The sequence below is a fragment of the Plecotus auritus genome (genome assembly GCF_963455305.1).
Source record: "Plecotus auritus genome assembly, chromosome: X".
NCBI lineage: Eukaryota > Metazoa > Chordata > Mammalia > Chiroptera > Vespertilionidae > Plecotus > Plecotus auritus.
This window is the reverse complement of record NC_137784.1, coordinates 97265010-97292040: the sequence shown is the minus strand read 5'-3', so window position 1 is coordinate 97292040 and position 27031 is coordinate 97265010. Positions and strand designations below refer to the sequence as shown.

The 27031-nt window shown below is 40.5% G+C and overlaps 1 protein-coding gene and 1 pseudogene across 2 annotated transcripts in view; both read right to left on the bottom strand.

The window, feature by feature from the left end:
- The window catches only part of WDR44 (WD repeat domain 44), a 104158-nt gene that overhangs the window by 54939 nt on the left and 22188 nt on the right, over nt 1-27031 (bottom strand). Inside the window, exons 2-3 of the mRNA XM_080651920.1 lie at nt 15156-15189; nt 4885-4950 (exon numbers count right to left, since the gene is read on the bottom strand). Of these exons, the coding sequence (XP_080508046.1) occupies nt 4885-4950; nt 15156-15189 (100 nt within the window). The remainder of the gene's footprint in view (nt 1-4884; nt 4951-15155; nt 15190-27031) is intronic.
- Nucleotides 22990-23740, bottom strand: LOC308239227 (large ribosomal subunit protein uL30-like; annotated as a pseudogene). Its single transcript has one exon. The product of its transcript is annotated as a large ribosomal subunit protein uL30-like (transcript).

The window sequence follows — 27031 nt, the reverse complement described above, 5'->3', positions numbered from 1 at the left end:
CCAAGAAGAAATGAAAAATGACATCGCTGCTGTAAAGAACTCAATAGAAAGCATCAAGAGTAGACTAGAAGAAGCAGAGGACCGCATCAGTGAGCTAGAAGACAAGATGGGAAAAAATACCCAAGTAGAGCAACTTCTAGAAAAAAAAATTAAAAGGCAGGAGGAGAGCCTAAGGGAACTTTGGGACAACAAGAAACAAAACAACATCCACATAATAGGGGTTCCAGAAGGAAAGGAAGCTGAGCAAGGAATAGAAAGCCTCTTTGAAGAAATAATGACAGAAAATTTCCCTGATATAGGGAAGAAAAAACCCACACAAATCCAAGAAGCTCACAGAGTCCCAAGCAAAATGAACCCCAAAAGACTGACACCAAGGCACATTATAATTAAACTGGCAAACACCAACGACAAAGTAAGAATCTTAAAAGCGGCAAGAGAGAGACAGAAAGTTACATACAAAAGAACCCCCATCAGACTAGCAACTGATTTCTCAACAGAAACTCATCAGGCCAGAAGGGAATGGAATGAAATATACAAAGTCATGCAAAGGAAGGGTCTGAATCCAAGAATACTGTACCCAGCAAGGCTGTCAATCAAAACTGAAGGTGAAAGGAGGAGCTTCACAGACAAAAAAGGACTAAGGGAATTTATTACCACCAAACCAGCAATGCAAGAAATGCTAAATGGTCTGATGTAAAAAAAAAAAAAAAAAAGAAAAGAAATAGGAAGCGAAGAAGGAACACAGGGGTAAAGAATAGGAATGGCGACAAATAAGTACCTATCAATAATAACTTTAAATGTAAATGGATTAAATGCCCCAATCAAAAGACATAGGGTAACAGATTGGATAAGAGAACACGACCCATATATCTGCTGTCTACAAGAAACCCACCTCAGAAAAAAAGACGCACACAGACAAAGGGTGAAGGGATGGAAAAAGGTTTTCCAGGCAAACGGAACTGAAAAAAAAGCTGGGGTAGCAATACTTATATCTGAAAAATTAGATCTCAAAGTGAAGGACATAACAAGAGATAAGGAAGGCCACTTCATAATACTAAAGGGAGCAATCCAACAAGAAGAAATAACTCTGGTAAACATATATGCACCCAATACAGGAGCACCCAAATACATAAAAAAACTCCTGGAGGATATCAAGGGAGAGATTGACAGCAATACAATCATAGTAGGAGACTTTAATACCACACTATCACCATTGGACAAATCCTCTAAACAAAAAATCAGCAAAGAAACATCAATCCTAAATGACTCACTAGACCAGATGGAATTAATTGACATCTTCAGAACATTTCACCCCAATGCCAAAGAATATACATTCTTCTCAAGTGCACATGGGTCATTTTCAAAGATAGACCATATGTTGGGACATAGGCAAAGTCTCTTCAAATTCAAGAAGATAGAACTCATATCAAGCATCTTCTCAGATCACAGTGGCATAAAACTGGAAATCAACTACAATAAAAAGAACCCAAAGAAATCAAACACATGCAGACTAAACACCATGCTATTAAACGATGACTGGGTTACCAGAGAGATCAAAGAAGAAAGAAAAAACATCATGGCAACAAACAACAATGAAAACACAACAATCCAAAATCTATGGGACACAGCGAAAGCAGTCTTGGGAGGGAAGTTCATAGCTCTACAAGCCTACTGCAAAAAACAAGAAACAGGGGTAATAAATTACCTAACCCAACAACTCAAAGAGTTAGAAAAAGAGCAACAAGAAAAGCCCAGTGTAAGCAGAAGGAAGGAAATCATAAAGAACAGAGCAGAGATAAACGACATAGAGACCAAAGAAACAATACAAAAGATCAACAAAACCAAGCACTGGTTCTTTGAAAGGATAAACAAGATTGATGAACCTCTAGCCAGGCTCACCAAGAAGCAAAGAGAGAGGACCCAAATAAACAAAATCAGAAATGAAAGAGGTGAAATAACAACAGATCCCGCCGAGATACAAAGGATTGTTAAAAAATACTACGAACAACTCTATTCCAACAAACTGGAGGAAATGGACATATTCCTAGAAAAATATAACCTTCCAAAACTCAATCAGGAAGAATCTAAACAGCTCAACATGCCAGTAACTATGGAAGAAATTGAAGCAGTCATCAAAGAGCTTCCGGCAAACAAAAGCCCGGGGCCAGACGGCTTCACAGGAGAGTTTTACCAAACATTCAAGGAAGAACTAAAACCTATCCTCCTCAGACTATTCCAAAAAATTCAAGAGGAAGGAACACTTCCAAGCTCCTTCTATGAAGCCAGCATCACCCTAATACCAAAACCAGATAAAGACAACACAAAGAAGTAGAATTATAGGCCAATATCCCTCATGAATGTAGATGCCAAAATCCTCAACAAAATTCTAGCAAATCGGATCCAGCAGTATATCAGAAAGATCATACACCATGACCAAGTAGGGTTTATCCCAGGAATGCAAGGATGGTACAATATCCGCAAATCAATAAATGTGATACATCACATAAACAAATTGAGAGATAAAAATCACATAGTCATATTAATTGATGCAGAAAAAGCATTTGACAAAATCCAACACCCTTTCTTGATAAAAACTCTCAACAAGGTGGGAATAGAAGGATCATACCTCAACATAATAAAAGCTATATATGATAAACCCACAGCTAACATCATACTCAATGGGCAAAAACTAAAACCATTTCCCCTAAGAACAGGAACAAGACAGGGATGCCCACTCTCACCACTCCTGTTTGACATAGTACTGGAAGTATTAGCCACTGCAATTAGACAAGAAGCAGAAATAAAAGGCATCCAAATTGGAAAAGAAGAAGTAAAGCTGTCCTTATTTGCAGATGACATTATATTGTACATAAAAAACCCGAAAGACTCCCATCAAAAAACTAACAAACTTAATAAATGAATTCGGCAATGTAGCAGGATACAAAATTAACACCAAGGAATCTATGGCATTTCTATACACCAACAGTGAACTTACAGAAAGAGAGACTAAAAAAGCAATCCCATTTTCCATCGCACCAAAAAAATTAAGATACTTAGGAATAAACATAACCAAGGAGGTAAAAGACCTATACGCGGATAACTACAGGACACTGAAAAAAGAGATAGAGGAAGATGTAAACAGTTGGAAGAACATACCATGTTCATGTTTTGGTAGAATCAACATCATTAAAATGTCCATACTACCCCAAGCAATCTATAGATTCAATGCACTCCCCATTAAAATACCAACGGCATATTTCACAGATCTAGAAAGAACTCTCCAAAAATTCATCTGGAATAAAAAAAGACCCCAAATAGCCACAGCAATCCTGAGAAAGAAGAATAAAGTAGGAGGGATCTCAATACCAGATTTCAAGCTGTATTACAAAGCCACTGTCCTCAAAACAGCCTGGTACTGGCACAAGAACAGACATATAGATCAATGGAATAGAATAGAGAATCCAGTTATTGACCCAAACCAATATGCGCAATTAATATTTGACAAAGGAGGCATGAGCATACAATGGAGTCAAGACAGTCTCTTCAATAAATGGTGTTGGGAAAATTGGACAGATACATGCAAAAAAATGAAACTAGATCACCAACTTACACCATACAGAAAAATAAACTCAAAATGGATACAGGACTTAAATATAAGACAGGAAACCATAAACATACTAGAGGAATCCACAGGCAGCAAAATCTCAGACATATGCCAAAAGAACTTTTTCACTGATACTGCCCCTAGGGTAATGGAAGCCAAAGAGAAAATAAACAAATGGGACTACATCAAAATAAAAAGCTTTTGCACAGCAAAAGAAACCATCAACAAAACAAGAAACCCCACTGTATGGGAGAACATATTTGCAAATGTTATCACTGATAAAGGTTTAATCTCCAACATCTACAGGCAGCTTATACAACTTAATAAAAGGAAGATAAATGATCCAATAAAAAAATGGGCAACGGACCTAAATAGAATCTTTTCGAAAGAAGACAGAAGGCCAAGAGACACATGAAAACATGCTCAAAGTCACTAATTATCCGAGAGATGCAAATCAGAACAATGGGATACCATCTCACACCTGTCAGAATGGCTATCATCAACAAATCAACAAACAACCAGTGTTGGCGAGGATGCGGAGAAAAAGGAACCCTCGTGCACTGCTGGTGGGAATTCAGACTGGTGCAGCCACTGTGGAGAACAGTATGGAGTTTCCTCAAAAAACTGAAAATGGAACTCCCATTTGACCCAGTAATCCCACTCGTAGGAATATATCCTAAGAAACTAGAAACACCAATCAGAAAGGATATATGCACCCCTATGTTCATAGCAGCACAATTTACAATAGCTAAGATTTGGAAACAGCCTAAGTGCCCGTCAGCAGATGACTGGATCAGAAAACTATGGTACATCTACACAATGGAATACTATGCTGCCATAAAAAAGAAGGAATTACTACCATTTGTAGACACCTGGATGGAATTAGAGAACATTATACTAAGTGAAATAAGCCAGTCATTGAAAGAAAAATACCACATGATCTCACTCATTTGGGGATAATGAAAAACAGTATAAACGGATGAACAAAAAGATAGATACAGAGGCAGTAAAGCATCAAACAGACTGTCAAATTACAGTGGTAAGGTTAGCGAAAGGTGGGGGAAATAAGAGATCAACTGAAGGACTTATATGCATGCATATAAGAGTAACCAACGGATGCAAAACATTGGGGGGTGAGGGTATGTATAGGAGTGGGGTAGGGGGGGGCAATGGTAAGATATGTACACATATAATACCTTAATAAAATAAATAAAATAAAATAAAATCAATAAATACACCATGTAAACAACTACTACACTTAAATTGACATAATATCTTACCACATCTTGTTTCAATTCTTGTACAGGGGACTCATTTCCAACTTTGTGTGCAGTGTTCTCTGTTTCCTATTTTAAAACAAGAGAAACAGAGACCAAATGATAACATCCTTTCTTTAAAACTGTTTAAAATGGGTACAAATTAGAATATACAGCATTAATAAATCAAACACCCAGCCCAGCTGGTGTGGCTTAGGGGATGAGCATCGACCTATGAATCAGGAGTTCAGGGTTCGATTCCTGGTCAGGGCACATGCCTGGGTTACGGACTGGATTCCCCAGTAGGAGGCATGCAGGAGGCAGCCGATCATTGATGTTTCTATCTCTTTCCTGCTCCCTCTCCCTTCTTCTCTAACATCAATAAAAGCATATTTAAAAAATAAATAAATCAAAGGCCCATAAAGGGCTCAAATATTTATATAATGATAGATGCCCAGAGGTTTTATGCCAACTGGGACAATTTGGTTTGTATAAGAAGGTTATCAGTCAGCAATTTTTAATTTTTCGACTGCAACAGAATATTTTCCTTTAAAAGTGACTTTTTAATCTTAATAAACTGTGCAGCAGGGATGGGAAACGTCTGGCCCGCAGGCCATATAAGGCCAGCAAAATCATTTGGTCTGGCCCTGCCAAGCCATTCGGGGTGAGTTAATTAAATGTCTGATCAAATATAGTAGGCTAACTTTTAAGGTGATGATTTTGTATGGCCTGCGAATGATGTTATAAATATCCAAATGGCCCTTGGCAGAAAATAGGTTCCCCATCCCTGCTATACAGGAAGATAAGAACTAATAAGTACCTTCATAGCCTAAAAAGATTAAGGATTTAAGCAAGAATAACAGAGTATTGCTGCATAAATATAAAAGTATATAATGCAGAAAACCACATTCAGACAATTGTTTTCTTAAAAACTCTATATTCTTTAGATAAAAGGAAGCAAGACTTAGCCAGAAATTAAATGAAGTCCCCAGAACAATGGATGAACAAAATTAAACCCACCGAAAATACATATATATCTACGTATACATTCATATACACATACGTACATATATATATATTTGGAAGGTTAGAGAAGGTAGAAGTGGATACTTTATTTTTGCTAGGAAAAATTTTGGGTGAAATAAGATAATCATACATTTGTAAATCATAACACCATATTTTTCTCCATCTTAAGTTGTCTTTACATTTATAGAATACAGCAATGTGAACACTACTCCTAATACCGAGAAATAAAACCCCTCTTCATAATTCTTGGTGTACACCACAGACTTGTTAAAGAAGGCCACTATAAGCATTTTTTTAAATTTTATTTCACTATAAGCATTTTTTGTCAGATAAGTGACCTAAGACACATAAGGATGTATGTAAGTATTAAGGTAGCACTTCTACAAAGTATCCAGATGTTATCACAATAGGCTCCATGATATAGTTACTCCAGAGATTATTATAATGCTAAAGATACAATGTGCTAGAGAAATTTCTGTATGACTTCTAATATCTTAAAACTGAAAAGCTGTTTCATTGAATTCCTTCTAGTATTTGGGGAACACTACCAATCTTATATAGATTCTACTAGAGAAAAACTGTTTCATGGAATTTTAAGTGTTAGATAAAATTCAAAGTCTACCACAGCCCAAGAGGGCCTAACATGATATTGCCCCTGCCTCCATCTTTGACATCTTCTACCTTTTAACTCTCCCTCTCCCACCAATACCCCACAATTACACTTGATGGCTCTCTACCATCCTTAGGGTCATAGCTCCAGTGTTATTACATCAGAACAGCCTTCCCTTACCACCCTAAAACAGCCTCACCCCCTCAACTTTCAATCACATTATCGTATTTTCTTTTTCTTCTTTGTACTATCATCATCTGAAACTACCTTGTTTACTTATTTTTTTCTCTTCCCTACCCCACTAGAATGTCAGCTCCTTGTTTGTTCTGTCTACCACTACTTATCCATCACCTAAAACAATGCCTGGCAAAAGTAATCTTACTTGTTGAATGAATGTTGAATAATGCATGTTCTGACTTTTCTTCAATTAATACACATATCTTAAGTTTATATATCCTTTAATCAAATACTGGCATTAAACTTATTATAAACACCTATAATCAAAAGCAATTAAAGGTGTGGAAAGAGTTAACTGGAAAAAGGTGGTCAAAAGGTATAAACTTCTAGTTAGAAGATAAATAGGTACTAGGAATGTAATGTACAACACAATGACTATAGCTAACACTACAGTTTAATACACAGAAAAGTTGTTGAGAGTAAAAAGAGTTCTCATTACAAGGAAAAATTTTTCCATTTTTTCTTTCTTTTTATTGTATCTATGTGAGAAGGTAGATGTTAGCTAAACCTATTGTAATAATCATTTCCTAATATATGTAAATCAAACCATCATGCTGTACTATTTAAACTTATACAGTGATGTATGTCAGTTATATCACAATAAAACTGGGAGAAAAGAAACAAAAGAACAGTTAATGTATGTTAGAGAAACACCTTCAACTGTATTACAAATTAAGTATAAGTATCTAATTATCCTCCAATAACTGTTCATTGGTCGGAAAATCAGAGGCATTGTACAACCTACTTACATGGATCTTTTCCCTAAATTAACCTAAGCAAAATTACACACTAAAAATTCTTGTACCTCATTTTAATTTGTTTGAATTAATTATAAAGATCACAGATTACTATTGTTACACTGACCAAAACTGCCAAGCAGTGATTAGACTTCTATTTTATTTGGCTTTAATAAAACTCTCTTAGACTTTGAACTTTTGAAAGCAATCAACTCATATAAGTTAAACTGATATTAAGTCATAAGTTTAAAGGAGTGATATGGCACCTACCAGAAGATACAATCTCTAGAGAAGTAAAATGGAAAGATTTCTTAGTAAAATCTCATTTAGTATATCTACATTTGGTATAGCTATCCTATATAATAAAAGGCTAATATGCAAATAGACTGAACAGCAGAATGACTGGTTGCTATGTGCACTGACCACCAGGGGGCAGACACTCAAGGCAGGAGCTGCCCCATGGTGGTCAGTGCACTCCTACAAGGGGAGCGCCGCTCAGCCAGAAGCAGGGCTCATGGCTGGTGAGCGCAGCAGTGGTGGTGGGAACCTCTCCCACCTCTGAGGCAGTGCTAAGGAGCAGGGAGCCTGGCTTCTGGCTGGTGAGCTCAGTGGCAGTGGCAGGAGCCTCTCCTGCCTCTGCAGCAGGGCTAAGGACCCCTTGGGGGATGTCCGACTGCCAGCTTAGGGGAGCAGGCCTAAGCCGGCAGTCGGACATCCCCCAAGGGGTTCCCCCAGACTGAGAGAGGGTTCAGGCCAGGCTGAGGGACACCCCCCCCCCCCAGTACATGAATGTCGTGCACCGGGCCTCTAGTATCTATATAGATATGCATAGATACATATATATCTACCTATATATATCTACCTATATATGTCATATATAATTCTCTACCAGTGCTAAGATCCAGGTCCTTTCCCTAGCACCTCAATCAGGCTTTGGGGATAAAGCAATAGAAGCCAACTATGTGCTTGCAGACAACTAATACCAACTTAGCTAGACTTGAGACAGTATTCATTTATTATCCCTTCTGGATTTGGACTGCCCCATTACTAAAGCACAGTACCTACTAAATCCCAGCTTCCCACCATCAAGCCATTTCTCTAACCTCTATCTATCACAACCTCAGAAACACACTTCCTTTAAAAAAGTGTGGCGGATCATTCAATTGCTAGCAATTCACACCACATCTACTTGTGTTGGATATCAGAGTGCTGCTTGTACGCTCCTTACATTATTGAGTTATAACGTTAGAGCTTTTAAATTTTAACAAGCATATCCAATAAAAGACTAACTCAGTTTCACAAATCATTTGTACAAAAGTGATCTACACTAAAAAACAAACAAACAAACAACAGGAAACAATTCTTAAATAGCTGTCATAGTCATCCATCCAATCCTATCAACACTATCTCTTTGTAGCTCTTATGTCTTGACATTCTAACTGCCTCTTAACAACTATCTCTCTGCACTTAGTCTCTTTTCTCCAAACATTCTCCCACCCTTCTACCATGTATCTTTTGTTAATTCCTCAGCAAAAAACCTTGGAGAGCCCTGGCTGGTGTGTTCAGTGGTTAGAGCATCTGCCCATGCACCGCAGGGTTGTGGGTTCGATTGTGAGTCAAAGGGACCTACCTGAGTTGCGGGTTCAACCCCCAGCCCTGGTCAGGGTGGGTGCAAGAGGCAACCAATCGATGGATCTCTCTCTCCTCCCTCCTTTGCTTCTAATCTCTAAAAATCAATAGAAAAATATCCTCCAGTGAGGATTAACAACAACAAAACAAACAAAATAATAAACAAGAAAACCTTGGAGAGCACAACTGTAAGACATGTAAAAATTGATGTTTTAAATGTCTTTTTTTAAATTTTAAAGCTCAGAATTTTAAGCTGACATTTAAGGCTCATTAAGTCTGGCCCCAATTTTCTTTTCCAGCATTCTATAACTGAAATATTTACATGGTCACACCAGTCTTTTAATGCTCCCAGCAAATTCTATCTTTGCATATTAATTAGTTCATACTATTGCCTAACATACAATGCTTTCTCAATTTTTCTCTATGACCTATGCAAATCTCTCTCAATTTTTAAAGCCTAGCCTACCTCCTTCCTAAAACTTTTCTCTGCTATTCCAGGTAACAGTGCTGTCACAGTCACTCTGTCTCTCCCTTCCTCCTCCAAACTCCATGTAGCACTTTGGGTCTATTCTATTCTACAAACATCAATACCTCACATGTCATCTCTTCACATACATGTTCTTCTGTAAGGTTATAAAATAATAAAATATTGATACTACATCAAATTTTTCTTGGTTTGCTTAAGCTATCAATCAATATGCTGTGTGTACATAATATGTACTCAATAGTCTTGAGTACATCCATGCCATAGAATACTACTTTACAGTGAAAAAGAACAAACCATTGATACATGCAACACCTTGGATGGATCTCAATCCTTTCAGCTAATCTCAAAAGGTCACACATGCCCTGCCGGTGTGGATCAGTCAGTGGTTGAGCATCAACCCAGGAATCAGGAGGTCACTGGTTTGATTCCCAGTCATGGTACATGTCTGGGTTGCAGGCTTAATCCTGTTTGGGGGTCAGGCAGGAGGCAGGTGATGTTTCTCTCTCATCAATGTTTCTCTCTATCCCCTCTTCCTTCCTCTCTCAAAAAAATCAATAAAAACATAGATATATATTTTAAAAGGTCACACACTACATGATTCCATTTACAGGACATTCTCAAATGACAAAATAATAGAGATGGAAAACAGATTAGTGGCTGCCTAGGGTCATGGATGATGTGGGGAAGGTGACAGGTGTGACTTTATAAAGGGATAGCACAGGGAGAGCTTTGTGGTGATGAAGCAGATCTACATCTGAAGTATGGTAGTGGTTACACAAATATACACATGTAATAAACTGACACAGAACTATATACTCACACTGTCAAATTCCTGGCTTTGATATTGAGCTATAAATAAAATATAAGCACTGGGGAAATGGGTTAAGGATACACAGGATTTTCTCTGTACTGTCTTTGCAACTTCCTGTGACTACAATTATTTCAAAATGAAAAGTAAAAAATAACAATATCCAACTTCATATTTAGCTACTAAATATGTTGTCTATCTAATTTTATTTAAGGACAATCCATAATTACTGAGATAAAGTAAATTCCCAAAACCTATTTCACCTAAAAATATCTCAGAGCTAAGTGAACCCTCACCCCATCTGAGGGAGGTCTCCTGCCCCCATGGCTGCTTTGCTTCCCATGCCCAGCTCAGATCAGGACACAGGTGACAGACAGTGACTTGGCCCAGCTCAGATTGGGACCCAGGTAACAGATAGAGACTTGGCCAACAGCAGCTGCCCTATATCTAGATCCAGCCTAGCACCAGGAATGCTCAGGGCCTACTCAAGAATGCAAATAATCCTTCCCACTAATATTTACAGGGTAAACTTGGTAGAGTATTAAATTGGACAGTAAAATAATAATCAAGTTTTCAGATTAATTTAAATAGGCTAATTGAAATAAGTGAATATTCAAGAAAATTTAATTGTACTGGACAAAAAGCTGTTCCTAAAGTGGTAACTAAAATTTCTAATGGTAGTTCATCTCATGGTAAAATTTCTGAACATGCAATGAAACTAAAGCAGTCATATTTTTGTGCAAAAAATTAAAATTTAAAGTTATCAAGACTGCATTATAAAATTTACAAAAGCCTCCATTAATAAAAAAAAAAAGGCGGGATAGTAGGGTAATATCATGTAAGGAAAAATGTCCTATAAGTAAATTACATCTAGAAAATTTTTACTTTAGAAAATTTTCATTTGTAATGCTAACAGCAAGACACCCATGAAAAACACACATGATGTCTAAATAAGACAAAGGAAAATCGTTTGGGCAAAAATAAAAAGGATCCCAAATCAATTATATAGAAAAGATTCCTTTATTAACTTTTGGTCGAGAATATGTTTGTATATTTTCAGAAAACATCTCCAAGACCATGTGGATTCCTGCAACAGAGAGGAATTGACAGGTCTGCTCCAACCTCGAAGACAAGAGGAGAAACAGTCCAGAGAGGGAAGACGCTGACGATGCCTTGCCACGCTAGCAGTCAGCAGCTGTGCGTCGCAGCAGGTTGCCTAGGACCAAACCAGAGAGGGTCGGACCTGCATTGCCACCATGTGCCCACCATCCAGATATCATTGCTGACATCTACACATAAGGAACTGTTTGACATTGAAACGGGGACTCAGAACTGTTGGACATTGAAATTGGGACTCAAACATTTTTTGTTACTATATGTTTATTTCTAGTCTGCAGAGGCAAGATTTTTTAAAGGAAAGAAATGGGGGAAAAATAGATACAGAGGCAAAGAAGCATTGAACAGACTGTCAAACTACAGTGGGAAGGCAGGGGAGGTTGCAGGGGTGGGGGGCTGTAAGAGATCAACCGAAGGACTTGTACGCATGCATATAAGCATAACCAATGGATACAAGACACTGGGGGAGGGGGCAGGTAAAGGCATGTACTGGGGGGTAGGGGAGGCCGGGGGGGAGGTCAATGGGGGAAAAAAAACAAAGGAGACATATGTACTACTATTTGTAATACTTCAAACAATAAAAAAAATAAAAACCATTGGCCTGCCGAGTAAAATCTAAATAAATAAGTAAATAAATAAATAAAACCTATCTACACTAATAAAAGAGAAACATGCAAATTGACCATACCTCCGCTACCCCTACCAGCCACGCCCACCAGCTAATCAGGAGCGAGTATGCAAATTAACCCCCCAAAAGATGGCCACAGCCATGGAGCTGGAGCGAGCAGGAGGCTTGGGTTACCCCGGCGGTGGAGGAAGCCAAGTTTCCCGCCTGCCCTGGCTGGCCCTGGCCTCCGCTCAAGGCTACAAAGTTTCAATTATAGAAGATAAATAAATCCCAGACACCTGCTTCCAGCTGGCCCTGGTGCTGAAAAAAGAAAAAAAAGAAAAAAAGGAGGGGCTGGGAGCCTGGATCACTGGGGGCGGGGGGGCTTGGCCAGCCTGAAAACAGCCCTCAGCTCCTCACCCAGGCTGACCACACTCCCATAGGGTGAGGGTCCCTGATAGGGGGCTTGGCCAGCCTGAAAACAGCCATTAGCCCTCACCCAGGCTGGCCAGGCACCCCAGTGGGGACCCCCACCCTGAAAGGGGCTTGGCCAGCCTGCAAACAGCCATCAGCCCTCACCCAGGCTGGCCAGGCACCCCAGTGGGGATCCCCACCCGGAAGGGAGCTTGGCCAGCCTGCAAACAGCCATCAGCCCCTCACCCAGGCTGGCCAGGCACCCCAGGGGGACCCCCACCCTGAAGGGGATGTGGCCATCTTGAAAAAAGCCCTTAGCCCCTCACCCAGGCTGGCTACACCCCCATGGGGTGAGGGTCCCCACTGGGGGGCTTGACCAGCCTGAAAATGGCCCTAAGCCCCTCACCCAGGCCGCCCCACGCCCCAAGGGAACCCCCACCCTGATCCAGGACACCCTTCAGGGCAAACCAGCCGGCCCCCACCCATGCACCAGACCTCTGTCTATACTAATAAAAGGGAAATATGCTAATTAGGCTGGGAGACCTTCCAGGAGACCTTCCAGACATTCTTCTGGACAAAGCCATGGTGGCGGGGCCGAGGTAGAGGCGGTTAGAGGCCAAGAGGGAAGGGCAGTTGTGGGTGATCAGGCTAGGATGGGACGGCAGTTGTGAGTGATCAGGCTGGTGGGGGATGGGGCCGTTGGGGGTAAGCAGACCAGCAGGGGGGCCAGTTGGGGACGAGCAGGACGTCAGTGGGGGTCAGGTGGAGGTGATCAGGATAGCGGGGGGCCAGTTTGGAGTGAGCAGGCCAGCAGGGGGGCAGTTCGGGGCGAGCAGGCCAGTGGGGAGGAAAGGTGGGGGTGAGCAGGCCAGCAGGGGGGGCAGTTGGGGGTGAGCAGGCTGGCAGAGGGGCAGTTGGGGGTGAGCACACTGGCACGGGGGGAAGTTGGGGGTGATCAGGCTGGTGAGGGGGCATTTGGGGGCGAGCAGGCTGGTGGTGGGGGGCAGTTGGGGGTGAGCAGGCCAGTATGCAGAGTGGTTAGGGGCAATCAGACAGGCAGGTGAGCGGTTAGGAGCCAGCAGTCCCAGATTGAGAGAGGGATGTCTGACTGCCGGTTGAGGCCCGATCCCTGTAAACCGGCAATAGGACATCCTTCGAGTGGTCCCAGATTGGGGAGGGTGCAGGCCGGGCTGAGGGAAACCCCCCCGCCCCGTGCACGAATTTCGTGCACCGGGCCACTAGCCTATAATAATAAAAGTGTAATGTGCTAATTAGACTGGACAGCCAAACGACCTTCCGGACGTCCTTCTGGACAAAGCTGGGGATGTGAGGGCCAAGCCCTTTGCATGAATTTTGTGCATCAGACCTCTAGTAAGCATAATAAAGAGCAATGATCTCTGGATATGGGGATTGAGAACATGAGGAATGGGAGGGGAGTTACATTTTTATTTATCTACTTTTGCACTGAGCAAATTTTAACCATGTCTGTATACTAAAAAAAAAAAAAAAGAATATAAAAGGATTTTTATAAAATATAAGGAATAAAGAATTATGATGTAACCTTTCTTAAGCACTCAATTTAAGAAAAAGAACATTGTTACTATTAGTTTTCAAGTCTCTTGCATATCCTTTTCCATTTCCATTACATTTGTTGCCTCTTAGAGATGACCGATATCCTAAACTTTGTGTTTATCATTCTCCTGCTATTCTTTATAGTTAGACTATGCTTGTAATTCTAAACAATATATTATTTAATTTTGCATCCTTTTGAACTGAATATAAATGGACTCTTACTGCATATATTTTTCTGTGAATTGTTTCCACCCCCACCCCCCATTTCACACTATGGTGCTGAAATTCGTCCATGTTATTGTATATAACTAATTCATTCATATCTATTGTTGTAGAATGTTCTATATAAATATACCACAATTTATCAAAGAGACCAATATCCAATGTGTATAAAAAGAAGAAAAGAAGGTAGGGACACTGGAAGTGGAAAAAATAAAGCATGTTTGAGATTATAGATACATATGTCTAGACATACACAACACACACAAACATATACAAACACACACATACAGTACATATCCCATTTGATATAAAATATCAAAATCAAAGACTATCTATTTGGTGATATTCCTGTACTTAAAAATGGCTCTCAGTGATATAATGTCTTTATACCAAACTTTTTGCTTAGATATAAGGCTGGGATTGATTTTTATGTATGGTAATGATGATAATATAGGTGCCCATAAGAAGTATACAAGTGTTTTGGTTACTCCCCATTTTTGCCATGCAAGTATTACTTTTGCAGTTAAAACACACACACACACACACACACACACACACACACACACACACACACACAAGTATTTTATAGTGTTTTATTCTAAAAAGTATAAACCAAATAAAATTAGAAATCTAAAAAATACTTATAGTCCTTCCATATAGCACAATATATAATTAGTTATTTTACTATCTAATCACAAAGACAATATTACTTAGCAAAAACTAATAAACAGAAAGCAAAAGCAAGAAAATGAAGAATTACATAAAGGAGAAAAATGAATGGAGAGTGTACATTATTTGTAGAAACATAACTTTCAGAAAGTACAACTTACCTCTAATGTTGAAATTCCAACCTTTTCTGAAGACCTGTTCAGAAATAAAAGCAAGGTGGCATTGAATAGTGCAGGTGAGAAAGAAAATACTTCTATATACTTATTAAAGACAAGTCCACATTTTTAAAAACATGTATATATTTTGTGATTGAAACAAGTCCCTGTGCATATAGAAAAATGTAGAAAACTCACAAAAAAAGAAGAAAATTAAACTGACCCATAATCTTACTGCATAGAGATTTTAGTATTTTTTGTCTTCCCAGATATATACAATTTATATATCTGGGTGGGAGCAAATGTAGGTTTACAGTTGTTCATATGAAAAATAATACAATAATTAATAAAATACTAATGCAAGAATAAACTTTCATGTACTCACAACTGTAAACCTACTTTTGCTCCACCATGTATCTATAATAATAAAAGGGTAATATGCTAATTAGACTGGACGTCATTCCGGAAGTCCTTCTGGACTAAGCCAGGGCTGGAGGGAAGCCCGAGTCCCGGATGCCAGAGGGAAGCTGGTGCCAGCAGCCGGGGGAAGGAAGGCCTACTCTTGCATGATTTTCGTGCATCGGGCCTCTAGTATGACAATAATAAGCATTTCTGTAAACAAAATTTTGTACTCTTCCATGATAAATTTCTTTAAGATAAATTTCACTCGAAGTAGAAATGCAGGCCAAATGTTCAGCATTTTGAGACTTTCAGATTGCCCTCCAGAACAGTTGTACCAATTTACACTCCTACTTTTCTGAGTGCATGTTTCTTAGTATCCCTGCTAAAAATGAGTTTTTTAAAATTTCACAAATTTGATAGACAAAAGTATATCTCATTGTTGTCTTAATTTGATTTGTAGTGTGTATGAAGTTTTTTAGGCATTAGACCTGTACAGTGCTTTTGAAGAGAGTAAACCAGTTTTGTTCCCAGCTCATTTTTCTACTGTAGCAATATTCTATTCTTAAACAGACTATTCCAGAAATAATAATTTTTAAAAGTAAATTTTCACCAATTATTTTCATACACCCCTGCCACATTTTCTTCAAATAGAAACAGTTTGATATCCACTACAAAGCATACCATTATAGCTGCTTAGTATATTTTAGGGTTATGCAGTAAGAAACACTTTTAAATGAGTAATATTACTATGCCATTCTTAATTTTTTAATTAAGGTATTATATGTGTACATATCTTACCATTGCCCCTCCCCACCCCACTCCCATACATGCCCTCACCGCCCCCCCCCCCAATGTTTTACATCCACTGGTTATTCTTATATGCATGCATATAAGTCCTTTGGTTGATCTCTTATTTCCCCCACCTCTCCCTAACCTTCCCACTGTAATTTGACAGTCTGTTTGGTGCTTTACTGCCTCTGTATCTATCTTTTTGTTCATCCGTTTATAATGTTTTTTATTATCCACAAATGAGATCATGTGGTATTTTTCTTTCATTGACTGGCTTATTTCACTTAGCATAATGTTCTCCAATTCCATCCAGGTTGCTACAAAGGGTAAGAATTCCTTCTTTTTTATGGCAGCATAGTATTCCATTGTGTAGATGTACCATAGTTTTCTGATCCAGTCATCTGCTGACGGGAACCTAGGCTGTTTCCAAATCTTAGCTATGGTGAATTGTGCTGCTATGAACATAGGGGTACATATATCCTTTCTGATTGGTGTTTCTAGTTTCTAGGAATATATTCCTAGAAGTGGGATTACTGGGTCAAATGGGAGTTTCATTTTCAGTTTTTTTGAGGAAACTCCATACTGTTCTCCACAGTTGCTAAAATGCAATGATCACAGATGATACAACTTTGTGTTGAATGGCACCTTCAAGATAATCTTACCATACAGCTTTTGTTTACAGTTAAAAACTAAGGTGCCAAGAGATTAAGTGACTATCCCCAAAGTCACATATTTAGGGGCAAAACAAAGAAAAGCATTGAGTCCTACTACCATGTTCTTCATATGCCACACTGAGTAATCTATGTTTAGCAGAGGAATCCTTGACCTTTAATCAAAACATAAGTGTGATAAAAATTACTTTTGCCATTTAACAGAAAATAAACCCCTATATTCAACAAACATTTATGGAATATCTACTATGTACCAGGGACTAGAGATATGAAAGTGAATAAAACATAATTCTAGTTTAGGGGGATTTAAGGCATGTTTTACAAAGGTAACTGTATAAAATGGTGCCTGCCCATTTATTTATTTATTTATTATTTTTTTTAAATATATTTTATTGATTTTTATACAGAGAGGAAGGGAGAGGGATAGAGAGTTAGAAACATCGATGAGAGAGAAACATCGATCAGCTGCCTCCTGCACGCCCCCTACTGGGGATGTGCCCGCAACCAAGGTACATGCCCTTGACCGGAATCGAACCCGGGACCCTTGAGTCCGCAGGCCGACGCTCTATCCACTGAGCCAAACCGGTTTCGGCGGTGCCTGCCCATTTAATTGTTGTGCCTACACAATAAAATTTCATATTAACAAAAAACAATTTCCAGAAATGATAATTTTTATATTCCTAATTATTTGGCTTCTCTGGAAAACCTATACTACTATGTAACAAAATCATGTTTATCCAGATGATTAGGACCAAGTACTCAGATTTTTAAAAAAGAAATTCCACACAAAGGATAGCTACAATAATATAAGTACAATGAAAACAACAACAAAAATAAGAAAAAAAAATCTTAAAGGGGGCTCAAATTTCCATGTGGCACATATTCTAAATGCCAATCAGGGGGAAAAATCACCTGCTATAGAGGCACAGAGGTAAGAGGAAATAAGATTTTAAAAAACTTAAGCCCCGTGTGAAGTAGAAACGGGAAGAAAAAAATTCTGCCTTCTCCATATCCCTTATTTTGAGAAATCTGACCAGATTTTTAGATGCCTATCTAAACAAACAAAAACAAACAGAATAGGGAGCCACATTTATCTTCTGTATGTAACTGGTTCCATAAAGAGCACTTTTTGGCTGTTGATTCATAGGATCTAAGTTATGGGCCAATTGTTGACACACACAGAAATATTCTAGATTGCTTCTGGTGGGGCTTTACATATGGCTGTGTACAAACTACAAAGAGTAATTACAGTCAAACCTCAGTTCTCAAACATCTCCCATCTCGAACAATTCGCCTCTCAACCTGACAACCCTTTTATGCTGATACTTGTATGATCAGTCCCATGTCTCTCAGGCAACAAAGGAGAGTCTGAGTCAGTTTACCACTAAATCTCGCGCTGTTAACATCCCAGGAAAAGTGTGCTGTGAATATTTTCGTGTTTTTATGCTTCTGCTGCTGATTATTATTAAATTTTAATTTTTTACTGTATTTTTTTCTTTTATTGAATTTTCATTTACATTTCATGTCCTTTTTGTTTTTAAAGTGTTTATTTATAGATTAAACAGTACATTAGACATGTACTGTATATAAGAAAGGCTAGCCCTAGCTAGATTGGCTCAGTGGATAGAGTGTCAGCCTGTGGACTGAAGGGTCCTGGGTTCGATTCTGGTCAAGGGCACATGCCCAGGTTGTGGGCTTGAGCCCCAGGAGGGGGTGTGCAGGAGGCAGCTGATCAATGATTCTCTCTCATCATTGATGTTTCTATCTCTTTCTCCCTCTCACCTCTCTGAAATAAATTAAAAATTTTTTAAAAAGAAAGGCTAAAACAAGGAATCATTTGGGGGTCTAGAACGAATTAATTCAATTCACATTACTTCTAATGGGAAACAATGATTTGGTTCTTGAACAGCCTTCCAGAATGAATTAAGTTTGAGAACTGAGGTTCCACTGTACTTCCATATACATATATAGTATTGATTTTTTACAGAGAGGAAGGGAGAGGGATAGAGAGTTTAGAAACATCGATGAGAGAGAAACATTGATCAGCTGCCTCCTGCACACCCCCTACTGGGGATGTGTCCGCAACCAAGGTACATGCCCTTGACCGGAATCAAACCTGGGACCCTTCAGTCCACAGGCCGACACTCTATCCACTGAGCCAAACCGGTTGGGGCCCACTGTACTTCCTTTTGAGAGACAAGGGGACATAGTGAAAAGAGCATGGGTTTTTGAGCAGATTAACTTATTGAATATTGTTTCTACCATTTACCCTATGTGAGATCTTGACCAAATTAATTTCTCCAGGCCTCAGTCTTCTCCTCTGTAAAAGGGAGTAAAACCACCTACTTCACAGGAATACTACAAAGATTGAGAGAATACATGGGGCACACATAATAGTAGTTTCTTCAGCAGCTTTGAATTGCTCCATTGAAACTCAAATGATGAACTTCACTAAGTTTCTCCAAGTCACTTTGGCAGTCTGTCAGTAGTGGGGAGCCTGAGGTCAATTTCTGGAACACAGAAAAGATACCCGAAAGCCTGTCAAGCACCAGCCCACTTAACAGAGAAAACGAAAAACAACAACAAACAAACAAAACAGATTATACTGAGCTGATGATTAATATGGGATCCTGCTTGCATTTGTTGAGGTCATTAACAAAAAACTAATTACAAAGACACTCATGTTCGAAATATATTTTAAATGTTACTGAATGGTTAAGCACTTGTTAGGTAGGTAAAAGACTTCAGGCTACTATACTTCTTCCAGTCTAAATAAGCCTAAAATTGTCTCTAACAGTGTAGTCTGTAAGAGCAGAATTCTGTTATGAGATATTTTTGATCCATTTATAGAGCATTAGCATCAAGTAAAAAGTAAAAGCATGTTTATAACATTAAAAGTTGGCTAAAATGATTTGTATCATGTGCAAAGATGAGAAAAGAACAATTCACTTCACAGTAAGAAACAGTAAATCATTATTTAGTATTCCCACAGGAAGCATTCCTAATAGGGCCCTTTTTGAAAGCAAGGTTTCAAAAACTGTGCTAAGACTTGACTTGCTTTAGCTTTAGTCCTCACAACTTTCCTGAGATAGTTATATTACCTTCACTATTTTACACAATGAAAAACCGAGGGATGGGTCAGATTAAGTAATTTAAATTGTACTGCTAGTAAATATTAGGGCCAGAATTTGACCCTAGACAGTCTGATTCTAGCGCCCACTCTCTCAAATACCTTGCAATATTGCTTCCTTTCTAGGTATTAAAAGATGATGGTTATAAAAATACTAGAGGCCCGGTGCATGAAATTCGTGCACGGGGGGGGGGGGGGGGGGTTGTCCCTCAGCCCAGCCCGCACCCTCTCCAATCTGGGACCCCTGTGGGATTGGGCCTAAACCAGCAGTCAGACATCCCTCTCACAATCCGGGACTGCTGGCTCCTAACCGCTCACCTACCTGACTGCCTAATTGCCCCTAACCACTTCTGCCTGCCAGCCTGATCACCCCTAACTGCTCCCCTGCTGGCCTGATTAACACCTAACTGCTCCCCTATTGGCCTGTTCGCCCCCAAGTGCCCTCCCCTGCTGGCCTGACTTCACCCCCAAGTTCCCTCCCCTGCCGGCCTGACCTCGCCCCCAACTGCCCTCCCCTGCAGGCCTGATGGCCCCCAACTACCCTCTCCTGCTAGTCTGGTCACCCCCAACTTCCCTCCCCTGTTGGCCTGGTCACCCTCAACTGCCCTCCCCTGCAAGCCTGGTCCCCCCAACTGCCCTCCCCTGCCGGCCTGATGCTCCCCAACTGCCATCCCCTGCAGGCTTGGTCCCCACCAACTGCCCTCCCTTGCGGGCCTGGTTGCTCCCAACTGCCCTTCCCTGCCAGCCTGATCTTGCCCCCAATAGCCCTCCCCTGCTGGCCTGATCTCGCCCCCAGCTACTCTCCACTGCCGGCCTGATTGCCCCCAACTGCCCTCCTCTGCCGGCCGGATCTCGCCCCCAACTGCCCTTCCCTGCAGGCCTGATTGCCCCTAACTGTCTCTGCCTACCTGATCACCCCTATCTGCCCTCCCTGCCAGCCTGATCTCGCCCCCACTGCCCTCCTCTACCAGACAGTTTGGTTCTGATTGGTCGGTTTCTATGCCAGTCAGCATCAAAAGCTCCGCCTCCTAGGCAGCCATTGGCTCCTCATGGTTGACCCAGATTTGGTTCTGATTGGTCAGTTTCTATGCCAGTCAGCATCTCCGGGCCAGATCACAGAGGCGGGGCTGATCAGCAGCCGCCCCAGGCTGCTGGCGAGCGGCTGAACTGCTGACCTCTGGGAGATAGAGAGAGGCTTGGCTGCTGGTGAGAGAGAGAGAGGAGGAGGGTCAGATCACCCTGCATCTCTCTCTGTGCCTCACCAGCAGCCTCTGCCGCTGCTGATCAGCTCCGCCTCTATTTCTCTCCGAGAGGTCAGCAGTTCAGCCTGCTTGCCTGCTGCACACGCAGCCTGGTGTTTGGTCCAGGCTGCTGGCAAGCGGGCTGAACTGCTGACCTCTGGAAGAGAGAAAGAGGCTTGGCTGCTGTTGAGGCAGAGAGGAGCAGGGTCTGATCACCCTGCTTCTCTCTCCCGGCCTCACCAGCAGCCACTGCCACTGCTGATCAGCCCCGCCTCCCTCTCTCTCCGAGACATCAGCAGTTCAGCCCGTTCGCCTGCTACATGCACAGCCTGGTGAACGGTTGAGCCTCCCGGTCATTGCAGATGTGACAGACCCAGGGTTTTTATATATTAGGATTCTAAGTGCTGCTATGAATGAGCACAAAAGTAAAGGCAATTAGTGCTGCTTCAGTTGGACTAAACCCGTGGTCGGCAAACTGCGGCTTGCGAGCCACATGCGGCTCTTTGGGCCCTTGAGTGTGGCTCTTCCACAAAATACCACGGCCTGGGCGAATCTATTTTGAAGAAGTGGTGTTAGAAGAAGTTTAAGTTTAAAAAATTTGGCTCTCAAAAGAAATTTCAATCGTTGTACTGTTGATAATTAGCCGACCACTGGACTAAACTAATTAAGTCAAAGGCTCTGAATCCTGATCTGCCTTTAACAACTACAATTAATGCCTAATTGATTTGGCACTACTAGGGAATAGAATAATAAAATATTCCATAAATAAAATTTCCAGAAATGAAACTTCTCTTTGAGTGCCAAACTTCTTAAAGTATTTTAAATTCCAAATTTCAAAAGCAGGTTGTAAATAAGTACATTATAGGCTAACCCTTGCTGTTCAGTAATTTTTTTCCTTTGAAAATACTTTCTTAAACAGAGGATATACAATGGCCTCTTTCTTATTGACCCAGAATAATTATCATGCTCAAATACTACACTATATTTTAATATTCTAATGACCTCCAGGGACCCTAAGGTGCAGGGGACTTATTTGTCTGTCTTCACACTATAGGACCCTAGGCTACTAAGTTTGGAGTGTCTGTGTTTTGCATCTTCTTCCTCTATTTGTGGTCACTTCTTACAACTGGCTATGAGCCCACTTTTAAGCTTTGCACCCCCCCTCCATTTCTAATTTTTGCTTCTGATCTGCACTGAGCTAGGAAACCAGGTTTTTAAAAATGGAATTGCGAAGAGACTAGACTGTGGGTGGTGAACACACAATACAACATATAGATAATGTATTATAGAATTGTATACCTGAAACCTATTTAATTAACCAGTGTAACTCCAATAAATTCAATAAAATATTTTAAAATAAATATATTTCCTTTTTAAGAAAACAAAACAAAAAAAAAATAAAAATGGAATTGCATGGTAAAGAATCCAGAGATTCTGAGTGAGGGTTTCCCCATGAGAAATTTTGTACATTATTTTATTGTGGACTTTATGGCACTTTATTTTTTTTTTTCCCAGAGGATGGTTTAAGTGATTACTTATTTTTTTTCAATTTTAAAGGACTCAGTTTATTAACTGACCAGATTAGAAAAATAATCATGGTAGATACCTTAGTTCATTCTTCTAATAAGCCTATTGTTCTGGTCTTCCCTGTTACCAGCATCTCCGCCTTCTACAAAATGGGTGTGGTCTTTTTCTTCATCCTACCTCATGGAGAAGACAACTTGAAGGGCCACAGGAAGTTGTTTACTTCTTTGAAGCGCTTTCCAACAGTGTAGATCTCATGAATCAATCTTCCATGTAGATGATGCCATATTTACCAAGAGATCGAGCAATCAGAGTTATCTGTCAGGGCAATTGTTTTTTGTTGACTTTGCCATAACCAAGCTTGTAGATCAATTCATTTACTGACTTCAGGTTTGTGTAACCCCATGCAATGTATGGCTCCACAACCCTCAGCTTGTTAATTGAAGCCTTGTTGAGCTTAACAAAGGTGCCGCTGAAGATCTGGCGAAGGCAAAGAAGCTGCAGCACCTTCCGGACCTTTGGGCTCACACCATTGATACCTCTAATCCTGATGACAAATACTAATTTGGGTTCAGCAGGTACATAGAAGTTGCCAGCTTCTCTTGCCATCCTAGCCATTTGAATCTCCTTTCTGTATATCTGCCTGTATTCCTTGTGATAGTGCTTAGCTTTTTCATAGATGAGCTTCCTTCTTGCCTTTCGAAGCATCTTTTGGGCAAACTTCTTTCTCAGGTGCTTGATCTTCAGCTCTGTGAAATTCATTCGCTTTTTCTTGAGGGTTTCCGGCACAGCAGGAACCTTCTTCTTCTCTTCTGCACTCTCCATGGTTCCAGCCGGAAAACAGCTTAAGTGATTACTTATTTCCAGTTGTATCAGAGGATCATTATTACCAAAGAAGTAGCAGCCAAATAATAGAGCTGTCAAAAATTCTAGGTATCCCTACACAATCACTCAACTCCTCTTTGTAACTCAGTCTCTAACTTCAAAGTAGAGATAATAACATTATATTATTCAGAGTGTTGCCTAAAGAAAACTACATTTATGCACTGCATAACTATGTTTCCACCAATGTTCCTAATATATAATAAAGAGGTAATAGGCAAATTAACCCTCATAAGATGGCTGCCTATGATCAGGCTGGCAGGGGGGTTAGTGAGGGATGACCAAACGACTGAACAAGCAGGCTGCGTCGGGCGACCAGGCCGGCGGGGGAGGCAGTTGGGGGTGACCAGGCCAGTGGGGGGGGCAGTTGGGCGCGACCTGGCCAGCAGCGGGGTCAGTTAGGGGCGACCAGGCCGGGGGGGGGGCAGTTAGGGGCGATCAGGCCGGCACACAGAGGCAGTGAGGGGCAATCAGGCTGGCGGGCGGGTGCGGGGGGGCAGTTAGAAGCAACCAGGCAGGTGAGCAATTAGGAGCCAGCGGTCCAGGATTGTGCCTAAACCGGCAGTTGGACATCCCCCAAGGGGTCCCAGATTGGAGAGGGTGCAAGCTGAGCTGAGAGGACCCACCCCCTGTGCATGAATTTCGTGCAACTGGGCCTCTAGTAAGATTATAACAGAGCTGAAAATTTCCTATCATAAAGTCCTACCTAGCACAGTGCATTACTCACATTTGTGGTGATGCTGGTGTAAACAAACCTACTACACTGCCAGTCATATAAAAGCAGAGCACATACAATTATGTACAGTACATATTCCTTGATAATGAGAATAAATGACTATATTACTGGTATATGTTACTATACTATAATTTTATCATTGTTTTAGAGTGTACTCTTTCTACTTGTAAAAAATAGTTTGCTGCAAAACAGTATGCCTTATTATGCTGGCATCAATCTCTTACATGTGTTTATTACCGCATCTCTTGATTGCATCATTTTCTCTTGTTTGATTTAGTCTCACGTTGTTTTGTACAATGACGTGCTGTATAGGCTTGTAGCCTAGGAGCAATAGGCTATACCATATAGCCAAGATCTGTAATAGGCTATACCAGTGGTCGGCAAACTGCGGCTCGCGAGCCACATGCGGCTCACGAGCCACATGCGGCTCGTGAGCCGCGGTTTGCCACTCTGTTGACTAATGAGTTTGCCGACGACTGGGCTATACCACCTAGATTTGTGTAAGTGTATTCTATGATGTTCCCACAATGATACAGTTGCCTGACAATGCATTTCTCAGAACATATCCTGTAGGTAAGTGGTACATGACTTTATTCATGTTCATGTTTGGGGACAGAAGATACAGGAGACCAGAGGTCCAGAAAATTAAGTTCTATTCTTGGCTTTCCCAACCAACTAGCTGCAAAACCCATAGGCAAGGCTTTTTACAGTTCCTGTAATTTTAGAAAATTTAAAGACCCTTGATTAGTTTGGAATGAAGATGTAATTTATACCATAATTAATGACCTAAATTTTATACCCTCTGATTTCCCCTAAAAAAAAATATGGACATAATGTAACACACACTCCCTCTCTCTCTCTCTCTCTCTCTCTCTCTCTCTCTCTCTCTCTCTCTCTCACTCACTCATAAATGTCCAGTAATGCTTTGATACATCTAGTTAACTAGAAGAATATTCCTTCAAAATCTTCTGTAGATACTAAATTGAGCAATAAAATTCTTCCTTTTTACATGTTAAAGTGAGTAATTTTCCCATGAAAAAGTCCAAATGCCTACTTAAAACAACTTTTAGTACATCCTACACAAGTGAGAAATAAAGCTTTAAGTACTGGTGGTATTCCTTACTATAAATCAGGGGTGGGGAACCTTTTTTCTGCCAAGGGCCATTTGGGTATTTAGAACCTCATTCGCAGGCCATACAAAGTTGTCAACTTAAAAATTAGCCTGCTATATATTTGGTCAAACATTTAATTAACTCTCCCCTCAGGGCCAGACCAAATGATTTCATGGGTCTTTTATGGTCCATGGGCCAGACTTACTTCATCGTGCTTTAAATAAAACCTAACAAACCAAAATAAGAACTTCAAACGTTCATTTTTCCATTTCAAAATTTTATCATATAGAATATTTTAAGAACTAATATTTTGACACATTTAAATATCTGAAAAACAAAAAAATTAAACAATAAATGTGCTTCTTACAAAGTTTAACATTAATTAATTTATTTAAATCTTTATTGTTGAAAGTATTACAGAGGTTCCCCCCCCCCAGTCCCTCACCACCCCATTGTTTGTGTCCATGGGTTATGCATATATGCATACAAGTTCATTGGTTGATCTCTTCCTACCAACTTTCCCCTGCCTTACCTCTGAGGTTCAACAGTCTGTTCATGCTTCTGTGATTCTGGGTCTATTTTTGATCATCAGTTTATTTGGTTCACTAGATTCCACATATGAGTGAGATCATGTAATACTTATCTTTCTCTGACTGGCTTATTTTGCTCAGCATAATACTCTCCAGGTCCATCCATGCTGTTGCAAAAGGTAAGAGTTCTTTTTTTTTTTTTTTAATATATTTTACTGATTTTTTACAGATAGGAAGAGAGAGGGATAGAGAGTTAGAAACATCGATGAGAGAGAAACATTGATCAGCTGCCTCCTGCACACCTCCCACTGGGGATGTGCCTGCAACCAAAGTACATGCCCTTGACTGGAATCGAACCTGGGACCCTTCAGTCCACAGGCCGAAGCTCTATCCACTGAGCCAACCGGTTAGGGCAGGTAAGAGTTCTTTAAAGGGCTAATCCTCTGCCCTGGCAGGTGTGGCTCAGTTGGTTGGAGCATCATCCAGTACACTGGTCATGGCTTCTATTCCCAGTCAGGGCACGTGCTCAGGTTGGGGTGTGATCCCCGGTTTGGGCCATATTGGAGGCAATCAATTGATGTCTCTCTCTCTCTCTCATTTTTCTTTTTAAAAAATTTTGTATTGTTGAGATTATTACAGATGTCCCTCTTTTTTCCTCCCATAGCTCCCCTCCACCCAGTTCCCACCCCACCCCAGGCCCTTGCCACCCAACTGTCTGTGTCCATAGGTACTGCATACATACATATAAGATCTTTGTCTAATCTCTTCCCACACTCCCCCCACCCCCTCCCTCTGAGAATTGTCAGTCTGTTCCATTTCCTTGCCCCTGATTCTATTATATTCACCAGTTTATTCTGTTCATCAG